The 13147-nt window shown below is 38.0% G+C and overlaps 1 protein-coding gene across 1 annotated transcript; it reads right to left on the bottom strand.

Annotated features, from left to right (window-relative positions):
• Positions 1–7643: 7643 nt before the first annotated feature.
• On the bottom strand, positions 7644–10752 carry rpe (ribulose-5-phosphate-3-epimerase). Its single transcript, XM_023415827.2, has 6 exons — positions 10586–10752; positions 10130–10209; positions 9830–9969; positions 9415–9549; positions 8470–8556; positions 7644–8361 (listed from the first exon to the last, which is right to left on the bottom strand). Exons 1-6 carry the CDS (start codon positions 10705–10707, stop codon positions 8239–8241), a joined length of 687 nt encoding a protein of 228 aa, XP_023271595.1. The 5' UTR covers positions 10708–10752; the 3' UTR covers positions 7644–8238.
• Between the last annotated feature and the right edge of the window lie 2395 nt (positions 10753–13147).

Raw genomic sequence — 13147 nt, 5'->3', positions numbered from 1 at the left:
GCCTATACTATGACCTTTTTTGATGTTTCTATGCCTAACTATACTATGACCATTCTTACCTTATAATACTATGACGTTTTTTGCGATTTAATGACTTACTATACTATGACGTTTTTTCCCATTTTTATGGCATACTATACTATGCCGTTTTCATACCTTACTATACTATGATGAATTTTTTTGCATTTTTATGCCTAACTATACTATGACCATTTTTGCCTGTTTAATGCCTAACTACACTATGACCATTTTTGTCTTACTATACCATGACTTTTTTAAACATTTTTATGCCTTACTATACTATGACGTTTTTTTGCATTTTTATGCCTTACTATACCATGATGTATTTCTATTTTTTTATCAAGTACTATACTATGACCCTTTTTGCCTTACTATACTATGATGCTTTTACCCATTTTTGTGCCTTACTATTCTATGACGTTTTTTGACGTTTTCATGACTTACTATACTATGATGAATTTTTCTTTCATTTTTATGCCTTATTAAACTATGACGTTTTTTAATGTTTCTATGCCTCACTATATTATGACGTATTTTCATATTTTTATGGCTTACTATACTATGACGTTTTTTTGGAATTTTTATGCCTCACTATACTATGACCATTCTTAAAAAAAAAAAAACGTCATAGTATAGTAAGGCACAAATGATAATAGTATAGTTAAGCATTAAAATGCGAAAAAAAACGTAAGGCATAAAATCACAAAAAATGGTCATAGTATAGTTAGGCATAAAAATGTGAAAAACGTCATAGTATAGTAAGGCATGAAAACGCAAAAATACGTCAAAAAACGTTGTAGTATAGCAAGGCATAAAAATGTGTAAAAACATCACAGTATAGTAAGGCAAAAATGGTCATAGTATAGTTAGGCATAAATATGCAAAAAAATTCATCATAGTATAGTAAGGTATGAAAACATCAGAAAACGGCATAGTATAGTATGGCATAAAAATGGGAAAAAACGTCATAGTATAGTAAGTCATTAAATCGTCAAAAAACGTCATAGTATTATAAGGCAAAAATGGTCATAGTATAGTATGGCATAAAAATGCAAAAAAATTCATCATAGTATAGTAAGTCATTAAATCGCAAAAAACGTCATAGTATTATAAGGTAAGAATGGTCATAGTATAGTTAGGCATAGAAACATCAAAAAAGGTCATAGTATAGGCATAAAAACGCCAAAATACATCATTGTATACTAAGGCACGAAAACATCAAAAAACGTCATAGTATAGTAAGGCATAAAAATGTGTAAAAACGTCATAGTATAGTTAGACAAAAATGGTCATAGTATAGTTAGGCATAAAATCGCAAAAAACGTTGTAGTTTAGTAAGGCATAAGAATGCCAAAAAACGTCATAGTTTAATAAGGCATAAAAATGAGAGAAAAATTCATCATAGTAAAGTAAGTCATGAAAACGTCAAAAAACGTCATAGAATAGTAAGGCATAAAAATGGGAAAAAACATCATAGTATAGTAAGGCAAAAAAGGGTCATAGAACAGTACTTGATAAAAACATAGAAATACATCATGGTATAGTAAGGCATAAAAATGCAAAAAAATTCATCATAGTATAGTAAGGTATGAAAATGTCAAAAAACGTCATAGTATAGTAAGGCATAAAAATGTGTAAAAACATCATAGTATAGTAAGGCAAAAATGGTCATAGTATAGTTAGGCATAAAAATGCGAAAAAACATCATAGTATAGTAAGGCAGGAAATCGCAAAAAACGTCATAGTATAGTAAGGCACAAATGATAATAGTATAGTTAAGCATTAAAATGCGAAAAAAAACGTAAGGCATAAAATCACAAAAAATGGTCATAGTATAGTTAGGCATAAAAATGTGAAAAACGTCATAGTATAGTAAGGCATGAAAACATTAATAAACATCATAGTATAGTAAGGCATAAAAATGCAAATCACATTATAGTATAGTAAGGCATAAAAATGTGAAAAAAAAACGTCATAGTACAGTAAGGCATAGAAACGCAAAAATATGTCATAGTATCGGAAGACATGAAAAAGTCAATAAAACTTCATAGTATAGTAAGGCATAAAAATGTGAAAATATGTAATAGTATAGTGAGGCATAAAAATGTGAAAATATGTAATAGTATAGTGAGGCATAAAAATTTGAAAAAATGTCAAAGTATAGTAAGTCAAAAATGGTCATAGCGTAGTTAGGCATAAAAATACTAAAAAAATCTCATTGTGTAGTAAGGCATAAAAACGTGAAAAAACATCACAATATAGTAAGGCATAAAAATGTCATAGTATAGTAATTCATCAAAACATTAAAAAGTGTCACAGTATATTAAGAGAAAAAATATGTCATAGTATAGTAAAACATAAAAACATTGGATGGTAGGGCATAAAATTAAATCAAAATGTCATAGTATGGTAAGTCATAAAAACATCAAACAACGTCGTAGTATGGTAGGGCATAAAAACGGGAAAAAACATCATAATATAGTAAGGCATAACAACGTGATTGTATTGTAAGGCATTCAAAGTCATAGTACAGTAATGCATAAAAAGTCATAGTATAATAAGTCATAAAAAGTCATAGTACAGTACGTCTTAAAAAGTCATAGTATAGTAAGTCATAAAAAGTTATAGTATAGTAAGGCAATCAAATGCTAGAATGCCTAAATCAGTTGCCTCTTGGAGGGCACATTGGAATGGTGTAATATGAGTTAATTCCAAACATATTGCAAACGAGTTTAGTCATATTTTGGTAGGGGCAATTTTATCCTCCAAAAACAGTTCTAGGGACATGTACCTACCATCCATGTTCAAACCTACACCCCTGGAGGTAATGTTAAGTCAGCAATAAATGTAGGAAGAGAAGCACTATACCACCTGTACTGCAGAAAATGACACTACAATTTTCCACTGATGTATCAGCAGCAGTCAGTAATCTTTGGACCAGTGTGGTCTGTGTAAGTTCTACTGGGAAGAAGAAGAGAATCAATAGTTTATATTAAGGGCCTGTTAGTTAAAGCTGGTTATGGAGGGGAAAAATTTTTCAAGAGCTTGCTGATAATTATGATGGAAACTCCAGGCAAGTCACATGATTCACATGCAGCACAAAACACACAAGACACGTACTGACATCCAAACAACAAAAACACTATGGTCCCATATCATTCATTATGAATTAAAAACATGCACAAATTTACAAACACACACGTTGGACTATTCTCATCTCATCCATAATTGATATACTCAAAATTTGTGTGTGTTCACTTCCACTGATTCTGTCTAAGATGAAGTATACTGATGCTAAGGTTGCTACTACGGCAACGTTCCTGTGGGACCTCTGCATTTAGTCTCTCTAGTCTCTGAGGCCCTGCAGAAGCCTAGAAATTCACAAGGACCTAATTAACTGTACTTTTATTTGTTTTATTGAGAATTTAAATGAAGATTTAATACCCGATAGGTGCATTAACCTTGCAAGATTCATCATTGCTCAAGAAAGTTTAGCCAAGGCCATTTCATCTTGACCTGTTCTACTAAAGCTAATCTTGAGCTTGGTCAAAGCATGTAGGACTTTTAAACATCTAAGGGAGTAGTGGTGGTTTTAAATGTAGCTTCTGTGAACAAGAACGGATGGAGGGAAGTTACTAGTCCTGAAGTCATTTCTAAACAAGATTAGTCCACAGTGACATTAGCAGCTCTGTAAGGTTGCCATGTTGCACCGCCATGTTTCTACAGTAACCCAGAATGGACAAACCAATCACTGGCTCTAGGGAGGGCCATTCTCTTTTTCACATTACCTGAAGGCCACCGTAGGTTCTCCTACACGTTTTCAAAGAGAGGGGCGAGGGGAGGGGTATTCATTTGGTTGCTATCTTCAACTTCACCGCTAGATGCCACTAAATCGTTCACACTGCTCCTTTAATATGCTGATGTTTAGTAGGTACAGTGTCATGTTTTTGTACTCAAGTATTGAAACTTGATAGTTCAAGCCAATATGATTTAAAGCCACAAATGTGAACCTTATAGTGAGGCTACACTTAAGTTTTATGGATCATTCTCTGGGCGCCATGGGTATATGTGCAATATGTGGCAATCTACAGCCTATACTGTACAGTCAACGACCTTGCTGCAGGGAAGAGCAAAGAGATCTTTTGTAATGTTATTCTAAGCAAGTTGTTTTTTAATTGTTAATAAGACTATGCACACTCAATCAGATGAGGCCTTTATGCATAAGTAAAGGTGGTAAAAACAGCAAGCTAATCAGTGATGTGCATGTTGTTCTCCTGTGGGATGCCAAGTAATTATGAATGAGCAGGAGCAGGCAAAGCGAGTTCACTAATGTGCCTTTAGTGCTGAAGATGAGGAGAGAAGCAGAAAGATATAATTCTACTAAATAATGATTCCAGAGAGGGGGAAGGGTGAATCATGGAGGCAAAGAGAATGCAGCAGGGAATAGATGGCACCAAATAAATGGCAGCAAGTGCAAGAGAAGAAAAAAAAAGAGAGGAAACGTAAAAACCACGTTCCTCTGGGACAGCTGCTTCACACAGTATCTTTGGATGAGCCCATTGAATATTTGACAGCATATAATATAAGGGCTCCTTATCCAGTGATTCATCTCTCATGATCATGAATATGGTTAAGGGTACTGGTATCATAATGCTCACTGAGACCCTGGTGTAAAATTTGCAGATGTGGATTTTACACTATTCAAACTAAGTGTAGCTGCTCCCTGTAGTGGTTTGTGTTCCTGTGGGTGAGACGTAGCCCCTGCAGTCTAACAAGGCGGACTCTGGAGGGACCTGCTGTTAGGTGATCTGACTGCCTCTCCTGCGTGGTTGTACACACCGTAGTACTCTGTTGAAGTCTGCACACACCTCTGCCAGGGACTGAGACATTCCCTGAAGGCAGCGCTCTGAAGATCAAAAGCTCTACATGATGGCTGTCTGATTCATTTTTGGTGTAAAATCTTTTCTGGACTTTCAGTATCTCTCTCTCTCTCTCTCCCTCTTTCTATCTTCCCCTGTGTGTGTGTGCATGTGTGTTCTAAGCTTTCTTATGGACACACCCAGTGACAGGCTGTGAATGATGTAGGCAACTCATACACTTGACCAGTGAGGAAAGGTCAAGTGCTGATGGATCTCTAACCATTTTACTCAGTGTCTGCCATCCCCAATGTATTACTGCTTTTAACCACAAACGACAGTACCTGTGTATGTGGTTGTCATGGCACCAGAGCAGGAAGACTCTCGAGTGACTTTGATGTATAAGTTAGGGCCCAGCATGTGAAGTATGCATGTGTGTGTCTGTGCGGGTGTAAGCATCTTCCATACACTAATTCTTTCATTTTCACAATTGCTGCTACTCACATCTCTCTCTCTCTTTCTCTTGCTCTCTCTGGATTTATTATTTTTTTAAATCAATCAACAAATGGTGTGTAAACAGTGCAAGATAATCTGCAGAGTGAAGCAACTGTCAATTAACTGATAATGAGACTGCGACATGGCTTAAGGAGTGTGGAGCATGTGTAGGTGCTGACTACTCCCGCACACTGAATTGTGTCCCTGTCTGTGCAAAGCGGCAGTGACACAGGCAGACAAAACGGCTGTCATCATCTATTAGAACAGAAATCGGTCACAGGAGATTGCCTCACAATGTACAAATGCATGTATCATACACAAACTCTGTTGCCATGTGCACATACCCTTTGTGAACCCATATGTGCACATATGCAATGATCCAATGACCTAAAATTATGACATTATCTGCCATTATATGTCACGTTGAAATGAAAATACAGATTTTAGGCATCAATATTTCAACAGTCTGTGAACTGCCTCCAAGACATGTGCTGCATTATTGAGAGCGAGCTGCTTGCAGTTTGAAGTATGTCATGGGTGATTCTCATTGACACGAAGGTTTCCTTCAGCAGACAAAGACATGAGAGATACTGTAGATATGTCTTTAGTCTTCCTTGGTGTCCTGAGGAAGAGTGCTCCACATCCCAGTCTGGCTCAACAAATGCAATATTACATATTGATTCCTCAAAATGAGACCCGCTCATAAACTTGCAGTTCTCCCTATTCCAACTCACTGTGACACCATTACCGCACGTGATTCGCGTGACTAATAACAACACAACTTTATGAATGTTTTGATATAAATTGACTAGGTGGTAAAAGTTTGTGAGAAAAGGGAGAACATGTAAAACAGGGCATGTGTAAGTATGCACATAGACAGGACCGTTTGCTTTCAATTACTTTGGCAAAACCTTTTTCCCAGTAGCACTCATTCTGTAGCCAATTCTCTGTTGCAATGTTAGTGACGCTGTTCACACCATGGAGGGCGGATGCGTTATACATTACACCTGTTTATAAAATCTAGTGCTTTGTAATATTCATCATGCTTACAAATTAATAATATACGCTTGATTACTCTGATTAGGAATCCCCTTATTAGGTGTTTTTGTCCAAATTCGCCATCTAGTGTATGAAGAAGGAAATTGCGCTAAAAGTCTGCAACACAGCTTCATAGAGCATACAGCATTCCGCTGGGCAGTTTAATCTACGGCTATGCATCATATTTTAGAAGATCATTATATGTTTTCGAAATAAAATATATCAATGAACTATAATACTACAAAATATAGATTACAAATAAATAAAATCGAGTATTTATGCACAATATTTACCTCTGATGCTACAGGTTAGAAGTATAGAATGATGTTGATGAGAGAGGTCAGAGGAGAATGGCCAAAAGGGTTTGGGCTGACAGAGTGGGTACTGTGGTGAGCAGAAAGCCTGCCTTGTGTCAACAGTCTAGGCTGGTGGTGGTGCTGGTATAATGGTGAGGGGAATGTTTTCTTGGCACATTTTTGGGCCCTTTAATACTAACAAAGCATTGTTTGAATGTCATAGCCTCAATCTGAATATTGCTGCTGACCATGTGCATTCTTTTATGATCACAATTTACCATCTTCTAATGGCTACTTCCAGCACAATAATGCACCATGACAATGAGTTCAGTGTACTTCAGTGGCTTCCACATCGACCAGATCTGACTCCAATAGAACACTTCTGGGATGTGGTAGAACAGAAGATTAGCAGCATGAATGTGCGGCTGACAAATCTGCAGAAATGATGTGATGCAATCGTGTCAACATGAACCCGAATCTCAAAGGAATATTTCCAACATCTTGTTGAAACCACAAAGAACTGAGGCTGTTTTGAGAACAGAGAGGCTGTACTCAGTACTCATGCAGATAACATATAATTCATGTTTACCGTTTTCTTAAATCTTTCCTGCATGTAATTAGGCAGGTTTGTTTGTCATTTTTACTTAATACTGCATACAGTATTTTCCAATGCACATCCTTACTCTGGATTATATTATCAAGATTACTTAATGTCAATAGATAATCAGTCTACCTCATCTAGTCAGAACTAGCAGTAGCCTGTAACACAGACACGCTAGCATTAACCAACCTAAAGAGAAATGATCTCCAGGTGTAATTCAGTACTTTGCTGTGTATATATTATATACAATTTGTCTTGTTTAATTTCTGCACCCTTTTTTTTCAAATTTGGTCTCAATCACATTGAAGGTCAAACTGCAAATAATATACACATCACTTCCTATGAGTTTCTTTAATCTGCAAAAACAAAATCTCATTGAATTTAGTAGTGTACAATATTTTTGCTCAGTAGCACAGGAAGATTTTTGGGAATGGTCCATTTCAACAAAACAGTGAAAGGGCAAAAACAGTTATGATGTAAGAAACATGATTTCAGATGGAATTCAAAAAATGATTTGCCACAGTGCTCCTTGTGCCATGTTATTGCCATGATTAATTTATACTCACAATTTACAGTATAAGGCAAAACAATATTCAGGAATGTTTACAGATGAGAAATCAGCATAACTTCAGATTCCAGTCTCGAAATGATGACACTCACTTTGACTAAACTGTTCAGAGAGGAGAGACTGTAGCAGGACAGGATGAACTTCAAACAGTTTGTAGAGGCACAATGCAGCTTCACTCATATTAAAGTGTTTTAGATTTGGCAATCTGCACCCACACCTCCACAGAAGCCCACTGCTCTGACTGTGACCCCCGACCTCTACCCCAGAAATGTCCGTATTGAGCCTGTTCCACTGGCTGCTGTGGTGTGGTGCTTGGACAGGCTGGTAGAGTGCTGCCGTGGGGATCTCCACAAAGAGGACATCTCAGCGGTCCAGCGAGCGTTTCTGGATTGCTTCGGCCACCACGGTGCGCAGAAGACCGATGACAGAACGAGGGTCGTCGCTGCCTATCACAGCGCTGCCTGACACTATCATGTTGGCTCCAGCCTGGGGCAAATATGAGAATACACACAGCATGAGATAACCTAAAAAAAAAATCCAATTAAGAGTTTTTATGTGGTTATTTGAATAGGCTGTACTGTTTGTAGTCCTCACCTCTGCACACTTGTGAATGCTGTCGGGGCCAACCCCTCCATCTACTTCAATGTCTAACGAAGGGAACTGACTCCGCAGCCAGCTCACCTGGTGACAAAAACAAAGAGATCAAAATCGACTTAACACCATTTCTACAACAAACTTTTCACATATTAGTTCACTGCAAAGAGACACAGTGCTACAGATTAAAGCACAGATGTCCTCAACCAGATTGGAACACTAGTCAGACAAAACTACCAGGCTTTGATAAACAGATGCTTCTATCAGGGCTGCGAGCAGTTATAGACATTTACACAACATTCAACAGACTTCTACATAGTCACCGCAAGCGAGACAAAAGGGAAAAAAGAGAGCACTGAAATGTAACTTTATATATTTCTGTGGTTTAGCAAAAATGTTTATGGACACTGAGTCTCACATCATTGTGAAAGTGAAACTTTACCTGACGTTTATGTGATTTTAGTCTTTAATTTTAGAGTAATTTAATAGATTATAGTTAGTCTTTAATTTAGAATGTCTCCTGTGTGAAACAGGTACATAATAATCATCTTGTTAAGATATAATTGTTTATAAAAACTCATCTGATCTATCCCACAGTTACTTTGACTGAAGGGAGCTCTGCTTTGCACTTCATATCCTGGTTGCAGATCATCCACCAGCTGCCTAATCTCTTTGTCATTGCCTTACAGAAACTGTTTCAGATGCAATGAATGATACATGAATCTGTAATTACAGTGGCTCAAAAGAGAACTGGCCAGTAGTTTATCCCCTCTTGTCACAGAGATCAACTTGCTTATGTTTTCTCCGTAAGTACGATGGCATGTATGTTATGATAAATTGGTGCTGATTGGCTGTATTGTAAGCTTAGAAGCCTAGTTTTTTTTTGCTGTGGTTGTGCTTAAAGTTCCTGTTTTTATATTTCCTCTAACTGCAGTTTGTCCTTACCTTGGGCATCATGTCCTCCATGAACTTCTGTCCTCCAAAGCCAGGTTCCACAGTCATGACCAGAGCCATGTCGATGTGGTTGGCCCAAGGTGCCAGCTCTTCAACTGTTGTACCAGGCTTTATGGCCAAACCCACCTACAACATTAACACAGTGTTAACGAGTCATCCTAAAACACAGTGGACTCAGCACTCATGTTTTCAGTTGATACCAATATTTTAAATTTTCCTGTCAATATCATCTTGTACAAATACGCATTGTCTATTCAGACAAGCCTCCCTAATATGTGGTTTCTACTTCTTAAATACATCTAAAGATGCATTACATAGTTACTCTCTTAATTAGTGACACTTTACGTTACACACTTTGGAGCTGTAATTCAACTCTGCCTCTTGGAGTGCAGGAATGTTTTCTCACCTTCATGCCACTCTCTTTTATTTCCTTGATCAGGTTTCCAGGGTTGGTAGTGGCCTCCAAGTGGAATGTGTACTGGTTGGCTCCTGCTGCAGCCATGGGCTTCACCCATTGCTCCGGCCGAGACACCATCATATGCATGTCTGCAACATTAACAATGTCTTAACACTCCCCCACACAGCAGAGGCATTCATAATTCAATTCAATTCAATGTTCAATTCAATTCAATTCAATGTTCAATTCAATTCAATTGGGTTATGGTTTGTAGAATGTGGTGTGTGTGTGGGTGGTTTTATTTCTCACCAAAGAAAGGGTCTTGGCCTACTGACTTCCTTAGACACTCCACCATGGGATGGCCAAATGTGATATTGGGGACAAAGTGCCTTTAAAAGGAAACAAAACCAAACATTTAACTAGCAGCTGTTGTGAAAACGTCTCATCTTGCATAAACAGTAACGCCTTGCGTAAGTGTAGAGGAAGGTAAAATGTGTCTTCATCAGCAGGCAAAAGGGCTACAGCTGTTAAGACTCGGAACACAGTATGATGTTTGACATCTCGACGTTTGGAAAGTCTCTTCCTCTGACACACTTAAGCCAGAAAAAATCCAGTTACATAAACATCGGCTCCAGCCAGCTTAACTTCTGGCAAGCTAACTTAGCTTGTTGATGTTAGCCAACTTTAGCTCTCTGGCACTGAACTTCCAACCGGCTTGCTAGTCGTTAGCATGCTAGTTTATCTAAAGAAGTACCATAAACTGACCCGTCCATGACGTCGAGGTGCAGGTAATCTGCCCCGCACTCCATCATCCGCACACACTCGCTGCCCAGACAGGACAGGTCGCTGCTCAGGATGGACGGACCGATTTTCGCACTGTAAGCCATGCTGTCACTGCTGTTACTGTCTGCATGGAGCCAGGAGGCTAACTCCAGGTCAAGTTAAACAATAGGTAAAGCACGACGTCCGCTGATAACTTTCAAAGTAAAAGTGAAAGTGACGAAATAGTGAAAAGCCACAAATAGCCCCAACACGTCTTCTTATTATATATCAACAAATCATGTAGTCTTTCAAAATACAGCTGATATGTGGATAGCAAAAATATTTACCAGAAAACGGCAGGCTTGCCCCAAAGGTGGTTGTAGCCTACTGTGTAGCCTATATTGGAGGCTGAAAAATTAAGGTAGTGAAACAGGCAGTGTAGTCAGTCAATTTAGCTATAAGGTCTGTGGGATAGATCAATCAATTTGTGACTGCTTTTTGCTTTTGTTTTGTTGTTTTGTTGTTTTTCTTCTGAACTTTTGAAAACACTTCCGGTTTTACTCTAGCTTTCAGTGGTTAGCTTGATAACACTCTGGCCCATCTTCTGCAGTCACACTCCGCCTTCAAAATAAGACAGTTATTGCTTTTTAACACTAGATGGCGCATAGCTCATATGGGTAAAGAACAGTTATTCATGTGTGTATTCATTTACAGTCTGTGTGTCACCTCATAGACTATGTCTCTGCTCTACATTGTGGATTTAAATTGAATGGCTGGGTGTTGATGGAGGAAAAGATTACAGCAATAAAAGCTCCTGTCAGCTTGCCTCTTCCTGGTGCTAAAACGGAATACTTTTAGCAATGTGAATAACCTTTGTCTTCAGCTTCTCTGCTCTGAAAAAGAATGACAGACATTTCTGTTGAGTTCTAAAAGACAATTATGTGATCAGAATAACGACAAAGGCATTTTCTGAAAACTCATAAAAAACAATTCTGTGATCACAACCTAAAACTCAACCTTTTTCTTTTGGGTTGTTTTCAGTAATAAGACACATTGGGTAATATGCAACACAGTTTTGTGTAAACATTGAGAAATAATGTGGGACACAGTTTACTAAGTGGTGTAAAAGGCATAAAATTGCCAAATCTTTTGAGTTGTTTCTCAGTTCAAATTATCCAGAATGCTTTCTGCTTCTATTTTCTCTTTGTGTTTGGCCATTGATTTCATGCTTTTAATGTCTCCCTGAGATTTCACAGACTTGTTCTTGTCAGCCACCTCCCTCCATCTGTCATTCTGCAACGTCGTTACTTAAAATATGCATTAGATAGATAGTGTAATGGCTTCAGAAGAAAACTTTTTCACAGATGGTGTGTGAGGACACAGGCTTCAGTGATATAAAGTTGTATGGGCTTTAGAAAAACAGGGTTTATTGATTCAAGCAGTTTGCCCAAGCTGGGTGGAGGACAGGTTAGCCTGCAGGGTTATTATTGTTTGCCAAAGACTTGTGATGAAATTATCCCCCAAAACAAAGTAAACCTCTTACAAAAATGGAAAAAAGACCAGAAGATCTCTTCCCATTTGAAAAGCCTTTAATGCCCTGTTATCTGCATCAGCATAAAAATGAACAAACGATAAAACAGACAAAACAAGAAAATACACTTCAAATAGAAAATCTTTCAATTGTATAAAATACTCATTAAAACAAAAAAATTAGTCATTAATAATCCAATTACATTCAATAATGTTATGGCTGTGATGTCATTGATCATTGTGTGGACACCTTCCAGATAATGAAATATGTGAATTGGAATCAGTCCCCAGATGTCTCATAATATCTGAATAATTTATAGGTTATGGTATTATACAGTTTGGTGTCATTACTGCTCTTCACTGATAACATGTGTGGTATCTTTACCACACATTCAGAGTTGTTCTTCTTTGTCTAATTTGTTTGTCAGCATCATCATCTTGGCCACAGTCCACTGAAATGGGCTGAATGTTTTTCATATGAGTGTGCAAATTGTTGTTATTTATAAGGAGCAGGGGCAGGAGGCTGAGCTTTTAAAAAGCCTCTCTGCAGCACTCTGCTAAGGCTCAGCCCACAAAGAGCTTCACTCATATACCCAGATTGGCTAAACAGAATCTGACATTTATGAGTTCTGCCCACGTCTTGCATTACTGCAGCGATCATGAAAACACTCATGGCGTGGCACACTCTGGCAGACAGGAAGATATGATATATGCAATTTTTCCATCAGGTTGAAGCAGAGTAAGTTGGCGTCAGAGAGAACTGGGGCCTCAAGAGTCTCCAAGGAAGGTAGTAAAATAGCCGAGGCTTTGACAGTCATTTCATGGACCAGTGCCATAGCTGCAAGGCGGTGTTTTTTACGTCTGTCCATACAGAAGTCCCTCATGGTACCTCTGTGTATAGAAAGTGTCTCTCTGATTCCTGAGGGCAGGGTTGATGGGAGAGGGGACCAAGGAGGATTCACTGCAGCTCATTCAGTGACAGTTGTATCCTTATCTCAGGTAACAGGACAATATTTTCAACAAAATGGAAATTTA

Source organism: Seriola lalandi, unplaced genomic scaffold (assembly GCF_002814215.2).
Source record: "Seriola lalandi dorsalis isolate HSWRI2012SDOR001 ecotype SW California unplaced genomic scaffold, Sedor1 jcf7180002054559, whole genome shotgun sequence".
NCBI classification, from domain to species: Eukaryota; Metazoa; Chordata; class Actinopteri; order Carangiformes; family Carangidae; genus Seriola; species Seriola lalandi.
Note: the sequence above shows the minus strand (reverse complement) of the source record. Positions and strands in the feature narration are given on the sequence as shown.

Bases quoted from the DNA above. Each gene is read 5' to 3' on its own strand.
- rpe (XM_023415827.2), bottom strand. From the start codon at position 10,707: ATGGCTTACAGTGCGAAAATCGGTCCGTCCATCCTGAGCAGCGACCTG. The intron at 10,210-10,585 runs GTCAGTTTATGG...TTCCTTTTAAAG, and splicing joins CACCTCGACGTCATGGACGG to GCACTTTGTCCCCAATATCA. The intron at 9,970-10,129 runs GTGAGAAATAAA...TTAATGTTGCAG, and splicing joins AGGCCAAGACCCTTTCTTTG to ACATGCATATGATGGTGTCT.